At 41.3% G+C, this 24,138-nt stretch overlaps 1 protein-coding gene across 4 annotated transcripts in view; it reads left to right on the plus strand.

Annotated features, from left to right (window-relative positions):
* MAP3K5 (mitogen-activated protein kinase kinase kinase 5) overlaps window positions 1–24,138 on the plus strand; it is a 186,922-nt gene that overhangs the window by 60,798 nt on the left and 101,986 nt on the right. For 2 of the 4 annotated variants that reach the window (XM_058566201.1, XM_058566202.1), the window contains exons 3-7: window positions 9,632–9,655; window positions 14,906–15,099; window positions 15,849–16,017; window positions 17,176–17,282; window positions 19,568–19,738. In XM_058566201.1, coding sequence (XP_058422184.1) covers window positions 9,632–9,655; window positions 14,906–15,099; window positions 15,849–16,017; window positions 17,176–17,282; window positions 19,568–19,738 — 665 coding nt within the window. The remainder of the gene's footprint in view (window positions 1–9,631; window positions 9,656–14,905; window positions 15,100–15,848; window positions 16,018–17,175; window positions 17,283–19,567; window positions 19,739–24,138) is intronic. The other 2 variants (XM_058566199.1, XM_058566200.1) reach the window with 1 other exon arrangement.

Genomic DNA, 24,138 nt, shown 5'->3' on the forward strand with positions numbered 1-24,138 from the left:
TGTTGTTGAGATGCATAAGGTCTTTATATATTTTGGAGATTAAGCCCTTATCAGAAGTATGGTTTGCAAATATCTTCTTGATGCTAAGATTTACATTTGCTTGAAAATAAGAAATTCCTGTAACAGTTGTTTTCTGATTTATGTCGTGCCTTATAGAAATCAGCAGACCTCACTTGGGGTCTCTCAGTAAATGAAAGGGTGAGTCTGGACACCACTGGCCAGTGAGCTGTGGGGCAGATACCTGAAATACACTGTCTTCAAAGGGGCCTTGGGAGAAGCCAATGGCTGTTGTGTGAAGGAGGAAGTTGTTTTAATGAACCATTTCTTCCGTCACCAGAAATTCCTTTATAGCAACAGCTCTCAGCTCTAATTCCTGTGTTTCTTCCCCTTCTTTCACTACCTCTCTTCCTTCCAGGCCACTCCACTCACTTTAAACAATACTGCTCATAAACACAAAGCAAAACAAAACAGGGAACTACCCCTACACACCTCCAGACAGTTGACAGGTAGAAGCCCTTGTAATTCCAGTGGGAACTTACACACGGCCGTGGGAGAGTGTGGGACACATCTAATAATATAAAATGGGCACAGCACCAGACTCAGCAGTTCTGACTCTAGGTGCGCTGTCAAAAAGTCTGTGGCATGCGTAGGGAGGTATAATCAAGATGTTTATAATGTGGTTTATGATAACCCCTCCCTGCAGGAGCCAGTAAATATCTGTCAAGAGGAGAATGAATAAACCCCTTCTGGTATAGTCATTTAAGAGAATATTATAGAGACTTAAAGTGAATTAACAAAAGCTTTATGTGTCACTATCAATTTATCTCAAAAACAGTGTGGAGGGAAAAACAAATGACAGAGCATGTGTACAGTATGACACCATCTGTACCAAATGCAGTCACATGCAAGACAGTGCCTTTGTACACATCTGTGTTACAGAAGGGTGGAAGTGTGCATGGGAATCATACACAACAAATTCAGAGTAGGAGTGGAATAGAATTGGGAAGGAAGACAAGAGTCTTCAACTATATCTGGAATACGATATTTCTAAGTCTAGGTGGTGTATACATGGGTGTGTGATAATTTTTGTACTTTTAGTATACTTGAAATATTTCATAGTTAACCTTTTTTTAAAGAAAAAGGTTGCTGTTGTCTGTTATTTTCTGTATCTATCAGGATAATATACATATATTTTGGGCATTTGAATCCTAAAATATTTTTTAGTTTATTTTTTCTGATGTTCTAGCTGTGGTTAGAAAGCCTCAGATGCATTAGATCTTTCTTTCTGCCCTAAGATAGGCTTTCTTCCCATTTTACCCTTTACAGGATAAATGTTTCTCTAGAGACTGATATGTTGTTAGTTAGTGGTGACACGGCTTGTGTTGAAACGTAATGATTATGTGAGATTATTGCTTGTTCAAGAAATTTAGCTGTATTTTAACCATTGCCTGAAAAGTGCCTTTACAGATGGGATTTTCCTTAATAGACTGTTCTCTGCAGCAGTCTGTCTACATGCTTACTCCTTCCCTATCCCACTGAGTACAGTACGGACATAGTGGTGGCTGACATGCCTACTTTGCCTCAGTGCCTTAGTATTTTCTAGATTGGGGTTTGACTAGCATGAAATCTTAGGGGCACAAACCAAAGTTTGTAACACTGTCATTAAATTAGCCCTTTAAAAATTTTTAGCAATTTTTAACAGTATGGCTATTCCTCAAAAAATTAAAAATAGAATTACTGTATGATCCAGCAATCCCACTTCTGGATATATACCCAAAAGAATTGAAATCAGGATCTCAAAGAGGTATTTGTACACCCATGTTCAAGGCAGCCTTATTCGCAATAGCCGAAAGGTGGAAGCAACCTAAATGTCCATCAGTGGATGAATAGAAAAACAAAGTGTGGTATATACGTACAATGGAATATTATTCAGCCTTAAAAAGGAAGGCACTTCTGACAAATGGTACAATTGCCATAGTCGCTCATTCACACAGTTCCATGGTACCTAGACCTGTGACCTTTTATCTGCAGGTGCAGAGGGACCCAGTCTCCTTTGGAGCTGGTGTGTGTGAAGCTGGGTGTTAGGTCTGTTTTTCCAGTACTCATTCATGTCCACTTCAAGCAAATGGTTATGATTTTGAAAAGAGCAGTGATGTCCATGTTGTAAATTTTGATGATTGCACCAGTTTCTAGTAAACTGGTGAGGAGATCAAAGTAATTTTTGTTATAAATACCTCAAACTTAAATTGAAATTTTACCTGTATTCAGTGAATCTGTTCAGATTCCAGAGTGTTCTTAAACCCATCAAAACGTTTTTTTGCTCTTACACCACTACTCCCTTTTCTTAAAGTTTCACCTCCCTTACCAAGGTAAATAACTAAGACGAATTTAGTTTTAGATTGAATTGAGTATGAAAATAAAATTTGTACCTTCTGTACCTACTGACAAGTTTATGATTCTTTTAGTCTAACAATTAATTTTTACCACATTCTTTTCAGCAGTTTAGAGTAACACCTGACTTAGTGGTGCAGAGTGCAGAGTCGGTGCTAGGGAAGAAGTCACTTGAGAGTCCGATCCTGTGAAGTAGTGTCAGGGTTGTGAGCCAGAGGCGTCGGTCCCCCCCACCCCCTTTGCAGTGCTGTCTCTGGACTTTCCTGCAAGTGTCTGCCTATCTGTAACCGACCGCTTGTTGTCAGCCGTGGGCTCTGTACTCTCTCCTGCTCAGCAGAGCCATCACATACACTCCTTTCGTGGAAAGATTTTTCTTTCTGTTGAGAGAAGAAACAGTCTTATTTTTTTATTTTACTTATTTCAGAAATGATCTGAGTTTTATCTGAGCTGTAATCATTCCTGGTCAAATTGGGGGAAGAAAGAGGTAGTTTTGAGGAGGAGCAGGTTAGTAATATGTGTGAACTCTGCTTTATCAAGGTTTTCCCTGCTGATCTTGAGTTGACAAACTAGATGAAAGATTCATTTGAGGAGTTGATTTCCCAGTTGTAGAAGCCGTCCCTGAGATTTGGGAAAGGGCTTGAGACTGGAGAATCAGTTTTATTCATGGCAGTCAGCAATACTGCATCTTGTAAGGAATTATCTGTATCCTGGACAAAGTGTGCCCTCGCTCTCCTTCCTAATTCCTCCTGTACCCTCCCCGCCCCCGCCCACTGTTTCTAGCATCTTATTACCATCTTGTCAAAGGGAGAGCAAAGTCTGTGCTATGCGGTGAGTGGAGGTGTCATATCACTGGGTCTGCACCTGATATTTTCTTCATTTGCTGAGACGTCATCATAGGCCCAGGAGTGTGAACACCTTAAAGGGCACAGAGGATACCACTGCACACGGAAGATGTGAGCCTGAGAGCCTGCTGACTCCCGCCCACACGGGGCAAGACCTCCCGAATTCTGTTCCCTTTTGTGCGTTATGAATGAATGATTCTTTCTGTGGAAGTTGATTTTGTGGCACTCCAACCCCTCATCCTATGTGGGTCCTTTTAGAATGCATCCTTGAAGTTTTTACTGAAATTTATGTGTAAAATGTAATTTTACTATACAGAAATTCATTATACCTGTAGCTTTTCAACAATTCAGCCTTTTAAAAAAGAAATATCTGCCCCTGAATAATATAGGCCAATTAGGCGTTGCTGAAAGAAACAGCTGCTGTCAAAGAAGAGAAAGTAAATTATAATAATAGCAACACATTATAAGGAGAAGTCCTTGTTAAGAAGCTGTTTCAAATGCTGTGTGTATAAAATGTCACTCATAAGCATCCCAGCCCAGTCTGAAGACATGCATCTACTAACAGTAGAGTCTCCCACCGAGATATATTTATTTAAACGTGAAACAAAATTAAGAGGGAAGGAGAAGAAAGTCTAAAATTTCTTTTAGGATTACTTTCCAGCTTCCGTGTAATTTAACCTGTCTTTTGGTGTAGGGTGTTTTAATTGACAGTTGCCCGTATCAAGAGAAGGATGTGTTCTTACCCCTAAACACCAGACAATACGGGAACAAGATGTCTCTAGATCTGGTCATATAGGAGTTGAGTTGGGGTTGTTCGCTTTGATAATATTAGTACTCACGTTGTATATGGCTTGAAAATGCTTCAAGTGCTTTCATAAACTTATTTTGTTTGGTTTTTAAAAACAGCCCAATGAGAGAGAGAAGTTAGATGCTTACTGTATAGATTGGAAAGGTAGAAGATGAGAAATAAACCCGGAGAGATGCAGTGACTAGGGGCACACATAGGTACTAAGTGTCAGAGCAGGGCCAGCCCCGTATTCTTTGGTTAGTCATCAGGTACATTTCCCTGCAAGTCTGTCCACAGATTTCATATGTCCTGTGAAAGTATGACTGTCTAGGTTTTTCTTAGATTATCAAGTTGTTGTTTTTTTAAACTCGAACTTTTAAACCTAGCGTGTAAACACAAATGTAGTGAGTTTCCTAACTTTAAAGGTGGGCCGGTTCCCTGGCACCTGTGCTTCCTGAGCCTCTCAGCTGTGTTTTAGCAGGAGGGTGAGGGTGAGTCCACCTTCTCAGTGAGGCCGAGGGTGTTCACAAGAGCTCGTCTGATGTTTCCTCGTTTCACTTGGAAGCACTGAGATTCGTTAAGAGGGTGGAGCTGGGGAGTACAAGACACACTCTCTTTTTCCCAACTTTAGTGGAAAACTTGCCAAGACTCACTGGGGCAGAGAGAGGGGTCAGCAGAGAAGACCCAGAAGCCATCAGCAGGGACCGTGTTCTTCTTTCCCTGGCCCAGAACTCCCAGCTGCCGCTTTCCTTTGAGGAAACCAGATCCTGGTGGCTAGTTCTGCTTCTCCCACTGAGTCTATCTAACATGACAGCCCCCACCAGCTGTTCCCACTTCCTTCCCCTGGCTGTAATTACCGAAATTTTGGGCACAAACACTTTCCAATTTTTGAGATACTCCATTTATTTATCCTTAAAATGACCCCTTCAGAATTATCTTGTCCCAAACAGCTATCACACGTTATCTTTGCCTTCCTGTGCAGTGAGACCTGGACAGTTCGTCTCTTTTGTCTTGCTTCCCTGTTTGGTTACCAAAGGGTACCAGAATATTGAAAAAAACGTTTTTTGGATGTTGCTGGTACAGCCAGAGAGTGCACTGACCAGAAGTCCCCTGAGACTTTAGACAGATATGAAGTGGTGGTGGGGTAATGCACCTTCAGAGACTTTTCACTGGAGAGGAACAGGAGTCTGTGTTGGTTTTTATCTTTTTATTTCTGGGCACTTTATTTATTTATTTTTTTAATTATTTATTTATTTATTTATTTTTCCCCCAAAGCCCCAGTAGATAGTTGTATGTCTTAGCTGCACATCCTTCTAGTTGCTATATGTGGGAGGCAGCCTCAGCACGGCTGGAGAAGCGGTGCGTCAGTGGGTGCCCAGGATCCGAACCCAGGCTGCCAGCAGTGGAGCCCGCGCACTTAACCGCTAAGCCACTGGGCCGGCCCGTATTTCTGGGCACTTTAGATGAGAGGTTTCCATGAAGTGATGTGAAATATATGTTATGTCTTAAATTTGTTCCCCTTCCCCCTTTCTTTTTTCCTGCAGTGGATTTAGTACAAATTAAACATTTACTGTTGCCCTTCAGGAGGTAGATACCTGTCGAGGTCTTGTTTGCAATTTATTTGTACTGAGTTAAAAATGCACAAATAGGGGGCCGGCCTGGTGGCGTAGTGGTTAAGTTCGTGCACTCCACTTCAGCAGCCCGAGGTGTGCAGGTTCGGATCCTGGGCGTGGACCTACACACTGCTCGTTAGGCCATGCTGTGGCGGCATCCCACATACAAAATAGAGGAAGATTGGCACAGATGTTAGCTCTGGGCCAGTCTTTCTCACCAAAAAAAAAAAAGGCACAAATGATACCTGTTTTTCTTTCAAGTTGATGCCTCGTTTAAGGTTATGTCATAAACTGTGAGTCAATTCTGTCTCCCTCAAGAGAACAGTTTGTATCCATTTGGCTTCTACACAACACGAGAATGCAGCAGATTGCTATAGGGATGATTTTAATATCGTTTCGTAATTTGTTGTAGTGCAAGCATTACCTGGAGTGAAAGCAAAGAAGACGTGTAAGAGGGTTAATTCTCCAACGAGCCATTCCTCGGGAAGACGTACCATGCTGGCTGTAGGCCAACAGCGCTGTGGTTGTCTTCTGCAGTGCTGAGCAGAGGAGAAGGCTCCCTCAGTCCTCGCCACAGCCCCCTTCCCTTCCACTTCCGTGTCTGCACCTGCTCACCAAAAGAGAGGTGATGGGAGAGTGGCTCCTTTGCTGGGCGTGGGGGCGTCTCTCCTTGCAGTGGCACAAGGACAACTCTGACTGTGATGGGCCTTTAGCCAAAAGCAGATGATAGAATACGGAGCTGGAAGAGAGGAGCAGTCGCTCCATCCAGCCTCTAAGTGCGTTACATTAGAGAGAGGCAAAATGACACGTGTAGCTGGAGCAGAGCCGAAACTTAAACGTGTCTGCTCTGATTCCTAGTCCACTGTTTTATACATTCATGAGCTCACTCATCTGTTCATGCTTGTATTGAGTGCCTACTATTTGCCGTGTGATTTTCTCGACAATCAGTGGGGATGCAAATATGAACAAAATGTGGCCCTTCCATACGTGGAGCTCATGATGTAGGCTGGGAGAATCATGAAGAAACATTTGCAGTGCAGTCCATGCAGTGCTGTCACAGAGGTCTGTGCGAGGGTTGATGACGGCAAAAATAAGGACGTAATCTTCTTCTGTGGGGCGGATAGGTGTCATTGAAGTCAGTCAAGTCCAGCTTCCCGGGGAACAGGTTCTTATGCTACATACAGAGGATGCTGTGTGGTACAGCATGAAGAAACAGGCTTTTCCTTGTTACTTAGAAGGAAGAGAGAAGGATGTTCCTGTCAAAAGAGCAGTGTCTGAAAGGGTGTGGTTTGCTACTTTGGAGAGATGCCCCATAAATCAAGTTTGGAGAATTCTGCATACTGTGTTCCTGGCTTTGTGATTGTCCAACATTTTTCTATTTTTTCATGAAGCATTGTGTGTGTGTGTGTTTGTGTGTGTGTGAGAGAGAGAGGTGCGTTGACTCCTTGTGAAACACCTGTGGGAAGGCCCCTTTCAAAGTTCCTCCACAGCATCACTCTTCTGTCTCTTGATTTCCCTCCCCCCAGGAACCACCATTGTCCAAGCCCTTCTTTTTTCTTTTTTTGGTGAGGAAGACTAACCCTGAGCTAACATATGCTGCCAATCCTCCTCTTTTTGCTAAGGAAGATTGGCCCTGGGCTAACATCTTCCTCTACTTTATATATGGGATGCCTGCCACAGCATGGCTTGATAAGTGGCGTGTAAGTCTGCACCTGGGATCTGAAGCCACAAACCCCAGCCCATCGAAGCGGAACACACAAACCTAACCAATACGCCACTGGGCCGGCCCCTACCAGGCCTTTCTTTCAGCGTCCCTGGGCTTTTGCAATAGCTTCCTAACTGCTTTCCCGTCCAGTACTAAATACCAGCTAAGTGGTACTTCTAAAAGTTTAACAAGATTTGCCTTTATTTATCTTTCTTAAGTAATACATTCACCTGATACAAAAATTTAAAAGGATATAGAGTGAAAAGCCATTCTCCCATTGGTGTCCCTCAGCCAGCCAGCTCCCTCTCCATTGGCAACACTGTTAACTAGCTTCTTTACATCCTTCCAGAGAGATTTTGTGAATGTACAAAATAGAATTTTCCTTTCTCCCTTTTATGCATAAATAGGAGCATAGGGTAAAAACCATTCTGTGCTGTGCCTTCTTTCACCCCGCGGTGTGTCTTGGAGGTCTGTCCGTGTCACTGCACAGAGAGCTTCCTCGTGCTTTGTTCAGCGGCGCTGTATTCCATCGTGTGGGGGCACTGGCGTTTACAGTTTAGTCCCCCGTTCCCGGCTGACAGCCGTGCGCTGGTCCCAGCCTCTGCTGCTACAAACAGCATCCGGTGTGTCCTGATGCTTCTTCGTGGATAGCACTCACCTTCAAGGACACTTGGACCGCCACATGCCCTCTAAGTAAAATACTTTATTTTAGCATTCAGAGCGTTCTTCAGTAAGGCCCCAAATAACTTTGTAACGTTAGGATCAGTATGTGCCAAAATGAACTTTCTGCTTTAACGCGATGAATAAATTCAAGATCTTTTTCCAATACCTCTTGAACTCTCTCTTCTGTATTTCTCCTGACGGACTGCCCTCTTTCGTCCCAATGAGAGTATTGTTGTTCCCTAAATGGGCCTTCGCTGTTCCTGGTCCTCTCGCCTGGACCCCCTCCCAGCTTTTCCTTTGGCGGTTGTGTCTGTCCTCCTTGGCTCGTCAAGTTCCAGCTTCTCTGCTGATCTTCCCGCCCTTCCTCAGTCTCTAGTGACCTCTCATTTCTCCGAGAAGCCCAGCCCTTGCTCTGGTGGTACGTGTGTGTGTACACGCATGTGCATCCAGGCTTGGAATGGTTCTTTTTCAATGTGTATGCGTCCGTTTTCATCAGCAAGATTGTGAGGTATCGAAAGGTCTCTTTTGGTATTTTATATACATCTTTATGGCTCTCGGAATTACTCAGCATAATTCCTTCTCTATACATTTTTGTGTACTCATCTGTTATTCTTAAACATTTGGCATTCTTACATTCTGCTCTAAGCCAAAGCCGTCCTTGGTTCACCTTTGCCCGTGTTAATCCTGGGATGAAGAATGGGCCGGTTGGCGGGGCCCTGCCTCACCCTGTTCTTACCTGCCAGGTCTGCGCCTCTTCTCAGCCAGATGGACACCCCACCCCCAGCCTTGGAGGCTCCACAAATGCCTTACATTTCCTGTTTCCATGACAACATACATGCCATCTTTTCCAATATGCTGTCCCATTTCTATTTTCAAAATCATGATTCCCCACCCTCAGTGAAGCCTTTATAGCACAGGCTTCTCTAGATTTCTCTTCCCTGTCTCTCGTCACTTTCACGTGTAGGGATAATAATGATGGTAGCGGCTTTATCGAGAGCTTTCTCTGCGCCAGACACCATGTAGCTACGTTGTTTGCGTGATCTCACTTACTCCTCACAACCCAGAAGATGGGGACACTGCCTGCAGTGTGTTTATCACATTCCACTTCTCATTGAACAACACTTAAACGATATTTATGACCATTTACTGTCAGATGTCCTGTTATCTATGTGTGGATTGCCCATTGTGATGAGGAGCCAATACCCTTTATTTCCAGCTGCCCGGGAGGCACGTGCTGCCTGGTGCCCTCCCGGGGCACTATGAGGTTGTACTTAGGGAAAGCAAACTTGTTTTAACCTTTTCCCAAAAAGATTGTGGCCGATAAGATTATTCTGCGTATACATATTCTGCAGAAAAGATTTTTAGATTATTCAGGTTTTGGATTTTACCTGTTTGTGCTGTTTTCCTTAAACCATAGACGATACTTTTGTGCTCTCCTGTTTCCTCCATCAGATTGTAAACTTCTCAGATGCAGGAATTTATTCTACACCCCCTGAACTTTCTGATTGCTAATAATAAATGATAAAATTGTTAATACAAATTTTCCCACATAGAATAGTTCAGTTAATTAATTGAATGACTTAATTTTGTATTAACTTCTGCTTTGCTTTTTTTTTTTCTCATTTTTCAGGAAATCATTTTCCAGAAGAATACTGTGAGTATTTTACTTAACCCTTCCAGAAGTGTTTTTATCTTTTCTTTTCCCTCAGCTAATCTCTAGTATTCTCATCTCCACAAATTATTAATCTTTATCTGTTTTCCCTTTTTAGAGTTTCTGACATATCAATATAAATATGGGTTATTTTATCTAAATATTCCTTTATAATGAAACTTTGTACTATTAGGAGATGACACTGATGCTTGTTTTTTTCTATATGTAATTATGTTTTGGAAAAAAATTTTCCATAGTAGATCCAATTTTGTGTAATTCTGTGTGGCACTAAAGCAGCATATACGCATACAGGTATACACACATATGTATATGTATGCATATATACATATATGTGTATGTATATATCTACACACATAGATATCTATATACAGTATATATGTATATACACTATATCTATATATACTATATAGGTACAAATTATAGATATACATACACATATACAGACACAGGTATACACACATATAGAGAGATGTGTATATAAACATATTTCTATCTCTGTCTGTCTGTCATCTGTCTATGGAGATTGATTTAAGTTCCTAAAACTTTCACTTTGCCTTTGAGGCCACGCTACAGAATTCCTACCCTCAACACACACTTAAACAAAAGTTGAAAAGTGAAAAAAAAAGCTCAAAATTTTAAAAATGCATGAAGAAAAATTATAATATATGGTGGAATCAGCCTTGTTATGCCAGTGGTTGTATTTTTCATGTTGGAAAGTAAGCCAGTGTTTACAGCCTTAAAGAATATATCTCTGTAAGTCAGAGTGGAAATATCCTCCGTAAAGATCTGCACATGATTCCATTTAAGATGGTAGGATTGTAAGAACAATTGTTAGTTTTCCCTTGGATCAGAAATTTAAATACTTGTGGCTAAGATTTCACCAGGCAGAGATTCTTTGCAGCATAAATAATGTTGCCATTATAAACTCATCCTTCACATCTCTACAGGAAGTGAGCAATTACTACCTCATGCATCAATTCAGTGTAACGGGTTTTATTAAACAAATATTGATCAGATGTGTACTGGGTGCTAGGCTTTGGGCTTGCTGCCACAAGGGACTCACTGTGGAGGTTGAAAGTGGAAACAGCCACGTTCATAACTGTCCCCTGAGATGACGAGTGAGAAGGGCCAGAGTCTAGTTGGGGGAGAAAGTAAACAAATAAATTAGGAAGTTAGCGTAAGGTGATGTGCTAAAGAGGGGGTAGCTGTGATGTCCAGTGGTCACAGAAGGTCTTTCAGAGGAGGTAGCATCTATTGACTTGACTGGCAGGAAAGAGCCAAGCGTGCCCTGCGACAGTCTCACACGTAGAGAAGCAGGGTCATAAGATGACTGGATGCTGCACGTCATGAACAAGTCGCCCGTTGACTTGAGGAAGCTGCTGTGTTTCATGTGCTGGCCATCCTTATCACAAGTTGAGTCTTTTGAGCCTGTAACTCAGTGTGTTTGAACGCTGAGAGCATTTCTTCCCAGAAGCTTAATTCATTTTCGACACACACTTATGTTCTTGATGTAGTTTTTAAAAACTGAAAGACAGAATTGGCATTATTTAAAAAAAAAAAACATTGAAAGTAATTAGATGGAATAAGACTAGATTTTGGGCTGTGGGTTTTTTTGTTTTTTGGGTTTTTTTGTGAGGAAGATTAGCCCTGAGCTAACATCTGTTACCAATCCTCCTCTTTTTGCTGAGGCGGATTGGCCCTGGGCTAACATCCGTGCCCATCTTCCTCTACTTTATATGGGACACCACCACAGCATGGCTTGATGAGTGGCACGTAGGTCCACGCCTGGGATCTGAACCCGTGAACCCCGGGCTGCTGAAGCGGAACGTGTGAACTTAACCGCTGCGCCACCAGGCCAGCCCCTGGGCTGCAGGTTTTTATAGCCGTGAAAACAAACATGGGCCAGAGATCAGCGTGGTCACTTTGTGACCAGGCCTTAGTGTTCTGAAATGTAAGGAAATGTGGTCTTTCTCCTTCAAGAAGCAGGTTTACATATTTCAGAATTAATGTCTTATTAGTAGAAGGCAGTGTTGCCCTGAGGTGTCTGTCCCTGATCACATGGCGGTTGTTTTCATTTGCTTTGGATTATTAGTTATTTCAAACTCTGGGTTTGGTAGCAATCTGTAAACAGAAATTGCAGTAATAATATTTCCAAGTTACATGTGAGCCAACTTGGGAAATAAATGTTCCCATATCATTAGTTCTCGTCATTTTGAAAAAGTCCTTTTCTTGGCAATTGGTATCTTTTTTAAAAACACAGCATCCCATGACCACCCCTTGCTTGCTCCCACTGCCCACTAGCCGGGCCGTCTCGGAGCTCAGGCCTTGTAGCATCCACCTGCCTCCTGCAGATTACCATCCTCCCCTTTTTTTGGATGTCAACAATGGGAAATTGAAAAAAAATATTTATTGCCTCAGAGACATGAGGAAGAGACTCCAAATAGTGCAGTCAGGCCAGGAACTTAGGAAAACCTCAGCCTGCTGGGTATTCCAGCAAGGGCTTTGAAAGGTTTGAAGAAGACGGTTTCAGGAATCCGTTTTTCTCTGCTGTTGGCAGGACTCTCGTTTTTCTCTCTTCCCCCTCCACTGCTCAACACACACCCAGTCAGCTGATAGTCGTTCTCTCCCGGAATGAGTTTACACAGATGCGTTATTCCCCGATGCCCAGTATTTCCATAATAATGTATTATATTTCATGTCTTCGACACAAATACACATGGTGTTAAGGCTTCTGAGGATACAGAACTTCATCCAGCAGCAGCAGCAGAATATTCCAAAACTCTAATAGCTTTTCTGGTTTCTTGGCTCTTCGTCTGTTTGTTCTTATTGTGTGACTTAGAAGATGCAGAGCGTTTTCTTTGTAATTCTGTGCTAGAGTGCTATCTAAAACAGGAGTATTTGATTCTCTTGCTTTCCTGTACCCCATCAGTTTTAGCCCAGAAGCTTTGGAAAGCACCCTCTTGATGTACTTGCCGTTCTTTCTGCTTAGGCAACGGTCTGGGTGAAAGGGTCAGGTTGGTGGACGCGCTTTGGGATCCTCTTGAGAAAGGAGCAATTTAGTGTCCTTGATTTAAAAATCATATCTCATCCTCTGGCACTTCCCCTCATACTTTCAGTGAAAGTCAGATCCAGTTTCTGCTTCGTAACCTGACATCCAGCAAGTGCCTCAAAGAATATTGCGTCCACAAGTGATTCAGTCTGGCTGCACGGGCATTGGCATCTCTCGTCCACTTGCTGTGAGGCAGTAACTTGGCTTGTACAGGGTTCCGCGGAAGGTGACCTGAGGCAAAGGCTCGCTGTGCCAGCATGTGAAGGCCTCCAGGGAGGGTGGCCGACCCCCTCCTGATGATCACATACCCTCTAGAGAAGGGGATGCCCTTGGCTGGAGTCCCAAACACAGCCCAGACCAGCTGCATGACCTCTGTAAGCCTCACCTGAATCCCACCTGTGGGCTGGAGACAGTCGTGTCTTCCCCATGAGCTGTTGAGAACGTGTGACCGTTCATTCTTTGGCACATGCACGTGCTGAATGAATGTTTGCCCTCATTTCTTTAGTTCTGAGGGTGAGAGGGGTGGTGTGTTGTTCACCATAAAGCTGATATGGCCAGGAACCGACAGTCTGGACTCCCCTGCTCCCTGGAACAGTGATAAGTGGTTTCCACAATCTCACTCTAGTTTTCAGCCCTCTGCTTTCCTCTTTCTTTATGGTTTTCTCTTAGAGTTCTCTCCCATGTCCTTAGATTCAACCACACCAAGTAATTCCCAGGTCTGTGTTTCGGCTCGAAACTCTTTTATGTTCCAATCCTGTATTTCCAACTCTCTTCTGGACATTTTCACTTTAGTGTCCTGCTCCCCTGAAATCCCAGCCTCTAAAAGTGGACGTATGACCCTACCCAGATCAGGTCTCAGCTTCTTGAAGTTCTTCTCGTATTTCCCCTGGAGGTCAGCTTGTGTCTGTGATTAGTTACCTGACAGAACAAGTGCCCCATGTGCAGCATGTTCGTGATTGAAGGTGTTTCTGCTTTCTGAATTCTTGCTGTGTTTAATGATCTCATTCTTTTTTAGGTAGCCCCGTTTAAGACTGTGGAGTCGCCTCTGATTGCTTCTTCTTCCTCTCTCTCAGTATCTGTAACCAGTTGCCGGTTCTACATGGTTCTTTCTGTTTGACGTGGAGTGCATGGGTCACTCCTGCTGCCCATCTGGTCAGGCTTTGGAGCTTCTTGCCTCATTTCTTCAGCTTTCAGTCCATCTTGCTGTCTGCAGACTGTCAGTGTGCAGCTTTGGTTGTGTTTTCTTTCCTGCTCTGTCCTCCAGGATTCCCACTGCCCGGCGTATATAGTTTAAAATCCTTACCTGTGCATTCGAGTCCCTTCCCTGAGCCCTCAGCTCCAGTTAGACTTGCTTACTCAGGGGTGTCCGATCCATTGCCCCTTTCTTCTTCCCAGCTCTGCCTTTGCCTGCGCTAAAGCAGATGCCTCCCCTGGCATCGTTAGGAAGTGACAGGCACACTGAGCGAGACAGGAGGGCAGGGGTGGAAGCAGCGAGAGCAGCTGAGAGCCGGTTACAGTGGCTCAGGAGAGTGTGTTCGTGGCCTGGACTGACGTGCTGGCAGGAAGATGGAGGGAAATAGACAAATATGAGACACGTTTTGGAGGTAGAATAGACAGGACTCTGATGCGATATGGAGGTGAAGGAAATGGAAGCATCAGGGGTAATTTCTGGTCTCAGTTTTAGTAACCTGGAGGCTAGTGGAGCCGTTGACTGAGACATAGTCGCCTGGAGGGGAGCGGCTTTGTTCTGGCCGCACTGCCCAAGAGACAGGGGCAGCCCTTATGTGTCAGCTCTTAGTATTTTCGTATAATTACGCTCTGTCTCTGTGATTCAATTCTGCATTCCCTGAGGGCCGAAGGACATGTTTTAAACTACTTTGTTTTTCCTACAGCGTATATCATGGGGCATTAGCCATTAGAGATGGTGCATAAATATTTAATTGATTGATAGAAACTGTGCCATTCTGTTTTTTGGATCATCTGTAAGTCCTAATTATTTGAAGTAAGCAATTAAAGAAATGGGAAGAAATTTCCGTTTTCGTAGGTCATAAATGAGAAGTGAGGTTTTTCTACTTCCCTTCGCATTCGGGATTGTTATTTAAAATGACTCAGGGAAGTAGACTTGGGGTTGGTCAGCAAGGAGCCCACAGGCCGGCTCACCCTTGCTGCCCCTCTCCCCGCAGATGTGCACCGGGAACTATACGTTCGTTCCCTACATGATCACACCGCACCACAAGGTCTACTGCTGCGACAGCAGCTTTGTGAAGGGGCTGACGGAGCTCATGCAGCCCAACTTCGAGCTGTTCCTCGGGCCCATCTGCTTGCCTCTCGTGGATCGCTTCCTTCAGATTTTGAAGGTGGCACAGGCGAGTTCCAGGTAAAGTTAATAATGCCGTTTGTGATGACAACAAAGTGTCATTCTACTTCATTTATTTGTGCATCTTGTCAGGTGTTTCTTAGATATAGTACATGGCTAAGAACCAGGAAAAAGTGTATAATATCCTCTAAGTGGATAAAATGGATGCCACATAGTCTGCATGTTGCATTTTTTCACTTTATTCACAGCATAACTTGAAATGAGCAAAAAAAAAAAAAGCAAACCCCCCAAACTGCTAACTGCATTATAGTGATGGTAGAGACAAAAATACTATCAAAGGATACGGATGTGAAGTACAGACCCAGCAACCGAATAAATGTCCAGGGACTTTCAGTGTACAAGCAAGAACTCTGGAAAAATTGCTGAAATTATTATTATATTTTAGTTAAAAACAATCATTTATGTTAATAAATGATGATGCTGAGTCAGCAAGTAAAGGTCATATTATGTTCAAATCATAGGCACACTTTATTTATTTATTGGCATTTTAGGTGGCGCATTGCAGGTTCTTGGCAAATTAGTTCACATGGAATATCTTTACCTTTCTTTCTGAAGCAAGGCAGAGTGTTAAAAGAAATATAGCACTCCCAAATTTTTAAATAATGCCAGATATATGAGGTTCACTCTCTGTATTTTAATGAATTGAAAGCTACTAATACTGCAAATGTCATTCATTTCCTTGTAAAATTATTGCTCTTCATTGAAATCCTTTCTGGTGTTAACTCTTGAAATGTGTGTTTCCCCACCAGCCAGTATTTCCAGGAATCTATACTCAATGATATCAGGAAAGCTCGTAATTTATACACTGGCAAAGAACTGGCGGCTGAATTGGCAAGAATTCGGCAGCGAGTAGATAATATTGAAGTCTTGACACCAGATATTGTCATCAATCTGTTACTTTCCTACAGAGATATCCAGGTGAGAAGATGCTTCAAATGAAGTCTGTCATGTAGTGTGTTGGAGGAATAAGGGAGTGTTCACATCAAATTTTAGTTAGTGAATAAGTCATTCATGTTGCTACATGTAATTTTTTATTGAGTCTCCTAAGCTTTCTATTTTGAGATTTTATGATGAGTGAAAAAAACTAGTATGAGTTAACCATCAGTGATTGTGAAAGACTTGTATGTTAAAGATCTGACTTTTTCCTCCAAAAGAACAAAGAGAAAAATCTTCACACACAGCTAACCCGTGGACAGTCTGTTCTGTTCTGTTAGCCTCAGGCCCGCTGTTGGTCCATAAGTGAAACCTTTGTTTTGGCAAATAGCAGAAATTTTTAGAGCCTTCTGGACATATCTCTTACTCCTTGAAATTGTCTTGCTTGAAATTGATAGTGCTCGATCTAATTGGTCAAAAGTGAGAAATATGCAATTTATTAATTATAAAAATAACTTTTAAAATGTATAGTGTAAAACACACTAACATGCCATATTATTTTTATTGACGTCTTAAAATTTTAAAAATATGCTAGGTAGAATGAAATCCTTTCTTAGTTGAAGATTTGCTGTTAGACTTTTACAGTAAAATTTGAGTGACTTGTCGTTTCTTATTCCCAGCCTTTCAGGCCTGAGTAAATCTTCGTGTGGTCAGCAGAGACTCACATACGTGGAGAGGTGTGGCACGTAGGATCCCGTGACAAGAGTAGCTTACTCATGTTGACATGAAATCGTTTTGTTCCTTATAACAGAAATTCAGTCAGTGCTCACGACCTCAATATTTTGTAAATTATTTCCCTGAGAGTAATTGATAGGATACTGCCTACCAAAATCTGGCTCCATGGAGAGATCAGCCACCATATTTAGACAATATAGCATTATCATGCTAGGTAGTTTATTGTTTTTTGGGGTCAGATGTGAAAACTCTGTATTTCTAATGTTTTTATCTATGTAATCCAAACCCCTAATTTAAAAAAAACAAACAATTTCTTCTTGGTTCTAGATTCTTCAGAGCCTTCCGTGGATTCTAGTTCTCTTTTTAATGTTCTTCTCAGGTTCAGTTATCTGGGCATCAAAAGGCATTTTGTTGTCAAAACTTTCTCCAAGTGGTTTAGTTCTCTGTGCTTCCCCTCTTGTTTGGCAGGACTACGACTCGATCGTGAAGCTGGTGGAGACGCTGGAAAAGCTGCCGACCTTTGACCTGGCCGCCCATCACCACGTGCAGTTCCATTATGCATTTGCGCTGAACAGGTAAGAGGAGACAGTTCCCGTCCACGATGTGCCAACGGGTGGTGTTTCAACCCGCGTAGTCTTTCTTGGGTATGTTTTTGCTGGAGCATCACAACCACTCCCTATATGTAATATTAATATTTCTACTTCAACCATATAAAATATAGGAAGCATGCATTCTGATTTTTTTGTCAGTGAAAAAAAGGCCCTTACTGTTTGTATATTTAAATTCTTAAAATTCTTTTTCTTGTCTGTCAGAGTTTGTATTTGCTATTTATGCATCTTTAGAATTTTTTAAATTGCATGACTATGATATTATCTTTAAGCAAATATACTCAACACCAAATGGTTATTCACGCAAAAATTAACTAAGTAGAGGAAGGGTAGTTATATCCGGGTGAACATATTCCTAACCAGAGAATATTTTCACTGGGACTGCTCTGAACACTCCTACTTGTAATCAAGACTCTGTGGGCCACATTTTAGGTCGTGAGTCCATGGATCTGCCAGGACCAGGACTGACACTGCTGCTGCAGTCCTGCCTTTACCCCTCTGTCACGTCAGGGCGCCCCCCTCCGTGCACAGTCTCCGGGAGGGCCGTCCCTGCTCTGGCCGTGGAGAGGGTGAAGCGCTGGGCTGTCCACGGCTTAGTTGTGCTATTCTCTTCCGTGGTAGAGAGTTGAGTATATATGTAGTTATGACAACTGAAGAGAATGATGAAGAGAAAAGGAGAGGGGACATCTTGTCTGTTGAGCACTTGCCATTGTCACTTAAGGCTTGATTGTCTCACAGATGAGGTGCGGAAGCGGGAAAGGTTGAATAACTTTCCTTCAAGGCTCATGGTTAGCGTGTCATGAAACTGAGGTTCAGACCCAGGTCTGGCTGATGCTGCTGTCTGTTCCTCATCACTGGGTTCTCCTGCATCTGTTATGAAGAAAGAAGTCAGCATGCTGTTCCACCGGAGACTGTTGCTTTCCTTCTTTGTCCACCAAGCCACAGACTTGCTAACTTTATCAATAAATGTGTAATGAAAGCGTATTTTATCTCCCCATTTATTAAACATCTTTTTCTTTAGATTTGGCGCAGTGAGGTGAGACCTCCAGAGCTTACCTGCTCCAGCGGGTTTTCAGATAAACCCTTTTTGAGAGATGGACTGGACTAGGTTCTATTTGGAAATGAAAAATGAAAGTCCATAGAGCCTCTTATAGTTTTCTTTGTCTGTGTTTCATCTTTACCTTTCCTAAAGTAGAATATAATGAATCGATGGGCATGTTTGTACGGAGCGTTATTCTAAGCTCAAGGTATTTAGGACAAAGGAAAAAAGGAATTTCATGGACAGAAAGATTTAAAGAAGTATCTGAGAACAGAAATAACTCTTTTTTTATAACAGCTTTTTTGAAACATAATTCATATACCATACAGTTCACCCATTTAAGTTGTACAATTCAATGCTTTTTAATATATTAACAGAGTTGTGTGACCGTCAACATAACAAATTTTAGAACACTTTCATCACCCCAAAAAGAAACCCCCTACCCATTAGCAGTCACCCTCCCCTCTCCCTCCAAATCCCCCAGACCTAGGTAGCCGCTAGTCTATTTTTGGTCTCTGTGGATTTGCCTATTCTGGACATTTCATATAAATGGAATCACACAATACATAGTCTTTTGTGACTGGCTTTTTTCATGTAGCATAATGTTTTCAATGTCCAAGAAATAACTCTCATAAGAATTTTTACCTGGTTTTGAGAATAGTCTATACATACTTACTGTTTTAAACTGAGCTACGTAAAGCAGCTTCGGTACGTAATTGGTCACAAATGGAAATTAGGCTCTTGGCTTAAAGTTGGTTTGTTGGTATTGTCTGTGAATTACTTTGCTGGGTGTTTTGGAGTGGAAGCCATTGAAATCCAAAGTCAAGATTTTGTCCCCGTTTGGATTTGTTGATTCTGCCCCATTCTATCTGGGCCACAGACCGAATTCCTAACCTCACTCCACTGGCTTGAACCTGCATGTAAACTGAGGGAAATCGGAAAGATATGGATAAATAAGTACAAATCCATCACCATTATCAGAAAAGCAGTTCAAAAGAGATCCTTGTTAGACCCAGCAGACGGGCAATAGGATAAAAAAATAAAAAGGCAGGACAGATGTTTACAGAGGACTCTCAACATCTAATTGTTGTTTTTATCCTGCCAAACTTCACCATTTGAATCATTATATTAAATGGAGTTTTATAAAGCTGCTTGGCTTCTCTTGCTTCTGTCATCTGTATTGACACAATGACGTTTTCATCCCCTACCCTAGGAGAAATCTCCCTGGAGACAGAGCAAAGGCTCTTGACATCATGATTCCACTGGTGCAAAGTGAAGGGCAGGTTGCTTCAGATATGTACTGCCTCGTTGGTCGGATCTATAAAGACATGTTTTTGGACTCCAATTTCATGGACACTGAAAGTAGAGACCGCGGAGTTTCTTGGTGAGTGTACAGGATAAGACACTTGATAAATCCATGACATAAAAATTCTTTGCAAATGAGAGTTAAATTACTGTTAATATCCTTTAGAGTATGTGTTCTAGAATAAATCTTAGAATTTATAGCTTTAGTGAACAATTTTGATGAAATTCATTTAATATGGCAGAGTAAGTTGGGAAAAATTGGATGAAAAGATAATTTTAAAAAGATATATTAAATATAACATAATATAATAACAAAATATAATTTTGTGGAAAATTTATAAAAGTTTATAGAAAGACATGAAAGAAGACCTGAATGAATGGAAAAATATACTACGTTTGTAGATGAGAAGGACTGATATCTTAAAGATGTTAATTCTCCCCAGCAGGGCTTTCCGTGTAATATGACAAATTGATTTTAAAATTTATTTGAAAAAATAAAGGGCCAAGAAGAGGCAAAATAATTTTGGAGAACAAGGAGTGGAGGGACTTGCTCTACCAGATAACAAGACTCGCTATAAGATGCAGTAGTTAAGACATTGCAGTATGAGTGTAGGCATAGCCAAATAAAACATGGGCACAGAAGAGAGAGCCCAGAACAGACTGAGGTATGCATGAGACTAGATTTCTGACACGGTACGCTTTGTGAACCAGAGTAGAAAGGATGACTCTTCAGGAATGGTACTGGGAAAATTTGTTTATATGCTTGTAAAAGTAAAATAAAATTGGATCCCTACTTTAAGCCATGCATGAAAAATCCAAGTGAATTGAAGACCAAATATTTTTAAAAATTACTTTAGAAAAAATACTTTTAGAATATACAAACTGTATTTATGACTTTGGGATAGGAAAGAATTTCTTAAACGAGGCTTAAAAATACCATAAACCATAACAAGAAAAGAATTGGGAAACTGGATTGCATTAAAATTTGCTTTTGCTCATCAAGGTTCTGGCTTTTGGAAATGACAGAGTAGGTTCTATTGCTCTGATCCTCCTGCCAGTAACAATTATAAACATTGGAAAAACACTTTAAAAAAAGTTTGACAGCACTAAAGAGTGACTAAAAGTAGTCAGAAACTGGAAAGGTTTTGATCTTTGGATGAAGGGTACCATATTGGGTAAGATCCACATTTAAATGGCTTTTCCTTGGGGGGTAACGCCCTGTTCTGCAGGGCAGAAGGCAGAGAGAATGCGAGAAGAAAATGCCAGTCTTATTGGCTGGAGGAGTCAGTTTGAGGCTGCCAGGATGCCTGGAAGTTGAGTGGGATACCACCTAAATGAAGGAGCCACAGAGAGAGGCCCAAAATCTGTGTATACAGTCCCCTTCAGTTCATGGCTGACCCCTGACATGTACATGTGTGGGATAAAACTCAGAGGACCCCAGACGGAAAACAGCAGCTGAAAGGCAGAAGAGCTGAGCAGGGATTTCAGCAGCTGCTGCATACAGGAAGGACAGTTTAGAGTGTGAACCTCACCGATTTACAGGGGCTTGATAAACAGTTTGAACTTTCCACTGAAACTCCATAAGGGCGAAGCCTTAGGAATAAAAAACTACATCCCAGGACTAAGGACTAAAATTAAGAGCCAAACCAAAACAGAGCCACCCTAATAAAACCTGAAACCAAGCCTCCACATGATCAAGGTGAACCACCAATAATTTATTTGCCAATTTTACCAAAATTCAATACTCTTAAGGGGAGGATAACAGAATCCAAACTCTCAACAAGAGATCATCCAAAATGTCTAGTATACCATCAGAAGATACTAGATTTGTGGAGAAATAGGAAAGTGTGATCCATAATTTAAAAAATCAGTCAATAGAAATAGACCCACAGACAACACAGATTTTGGAATTATCAGAAAAGGACATTAAAATGACAGTGATAAATACGTTGCAGAGACTACTTAGATATGTTAGAGATGGATATTATGGGTGAAAATATGAAGAATTATAGAAGATATATGTAAATTGGAAAAAAACCAGATGGAAATTGTAGAACTGAAAAATAGAATATCTGAAGTCAAAATGTCATCACTTGGAATTATAGGACACAATACAAGAAAGGATCAATAGACTGGAAAACAGGTTATTAGAAATCATTCAAATGGAAGCAGAGTGAAAAAAAAGATTGAGAAAGAAGTGAATAGTTTCAGTGACTGTGGAATAGCACTGTGCGGTCTAACATACTATTAGTAGGAGTCTGAGAAGGAGAGAAGAGAGATGAAATAGCAGGGAAAATATCTGAAGAATTAGTGGCCAAATAGTATCCAAATCTGATCAAACAAATAAACAACAACCACCCACAGATTTACGAAGCTGGGCAAAACCCAAGCAGGATAAATACAGGGAAGACCATCCCTCAGCACTTGTAGTAAAATTGCTGAAAAAATTAAAGAAAATGTCATAAATGCAGCCTATGAGAAAAGATACATATATACAGGGGAAAGTGTCTGCTGACTTCTCATTAGAAGGATGCCAAAAGACAATGGAATAGCATTGTCTTTAAAGAGCTTAGAGAAGAGAACAGTCAACCAAGAACTCTATATCCAGTGATAATGTCTGTCAGAAATGAGGATGAAATAAAGACATTTCTAGATTAAAAAAAGGGGGGGAGGGAGATAATTTGTTGCCAGCGGAGCTTTACTATAAGAAGCGTTCAAGGAAGATCTTTAGGTTGAAGGGAGGTGATACCAGGTGGAAACTTGAATCTGTAGGAGAGAATGTAGAGCCCTGCAGATGGTAAATATATGTGGAAAAATAAAAGATATCATCAACAAAGTAAAAAAATAAACCACAGACGGGGAGCAATGCCTGTAACCAATATAGGGTTTGTATTCAGTGTATAAAATAGCTCCTAAAAATATTTAAGAAAAAAAGATTAAAAATGGGCATAGGATATGAACAGATCATTTACAAAAGAAGAATGACAAATGGCTAATAAAGACATTTTAGAAACATATAAAAAGATGCTTTACCTGCAAGCTATAACAGTGATAATACCATTTTACACTATTCAGATTAACAAAAATTTATGTGTCTGACAACATCAGTTGTTGGCAAGGATGTTAGAGAAATGAAGTCCTAATCTTCTCCTGCTTGTGGCAGAAGTTTTTATGACCACTTAAAGATTTTGGCATTTTCAAGGATCTAGCCTGCCCTGGATCCAGCAGATCTACTCCTACTTGTATATCCCAGAGAAATTCTTGAAGTTTTTCTACATGCAAGTTTCAACTTCAAAAAATCTTTTAAAAAGTTGAGCAAAATACGCAAATGGCAGAAGGATACACAGAGTACGATATCGTTTAGAGACTTTAGAAGTGATCATACACATCTAGTGAAAGTACAGATGCGTGAACGTGCGTCAGAAATTCCTGGTTCGGTACAGTGGTTACCAGTGGGGAAGAGCTAGTGGAGAGGCATCATGGAGCGATTCACGTGCAGCCACAAGAATATTTAAAACATTTCATTTCTCAAGCTGAGTGGTGGGAATGTGAGACTGTTGCTTATATTATTCTTTTCTACTTCTTAGTATTCCTGAAACATTCCTTAAATATTCCCTGATTTAAAAAAAAAAATTAAAGGCGATTGACTTAGTTCAGTTCTCCAATGATAGCCGTAAAATTTTTTAAATTGTGAAACAGAAATTTTAACTTTTCAAAATCTTTTATCGTTTTAGCAGTTTAGTGGGGCACTGAAATTGGGTCAGTGGGTTATCACCAGGGAGGAAAATTTGGGGACAGTGATTCCAGGATCCTCACGCAAAGCTTGGGTTTGGACTTTTAAAGCTGTACTGTAAACTTTTACTACAATTCAGAGAGTTTTACCATTTCCTCTTAACCAAGTTTTTTTCCACTGTTACGATAGTGGAATATAGTGATTCGGCCTTTTTATTACCAGAAAATTCTTAATTGTAAGAGAATGAGAATCTGACATTTGGGAGTGTGATGCCAGTCTACAAGCTTTGATATATGGTAGTGATAATGAAATGCACAGATAATCTTTAAAAGCCTGGTTTTCGTGGTCCATGAATTCAAATGGAAAACATCTCCTGTAAAGTTAGTATGCATCATGCACAGGAATAAAATACGTACAAGTGTTTCCCCATTTGAGAAGCAAACAATTTAGACTACTGAAAGCTTTCAAGGTCACATAAAGTTCAGTTAAGGAACAGCGTTTTCTGGTTGTGTTTTTGTTTTAACTTTCTGTATTTCCAGATTCTGGGTCCTTTTTTATGGTTTCCGGTTAGCTGAGGAACATTAATGTCTCAAAAGAGCTTTGTGCTCAAGGTCTTCAGGTCACATTGAGGATGTCAGAATTTTTATGATTTCATTTGAAGCTGTCCGTGAATTTTCTAGGAAGAACAGAGAGGCTGTTTTCATGGGAGGGTCCTCACGAGTTGATCTTGTGTGGGTTACTCATGA

This window comes from Diceros bicornis, chromosome 23 (assembly GCF_020826845.1).
Source record: "Diceros bicornis minor isolate mBicDic1 chromosome 23, mDicBic1.mat.cur, whole genome shotgun sequence".
Lineage (NCBI taxonomy): Eukaryota > Metazoa > Chordata > Mammalia > Perissodactyla > Rhinocerotidae > Diceros > Diceros bicornis.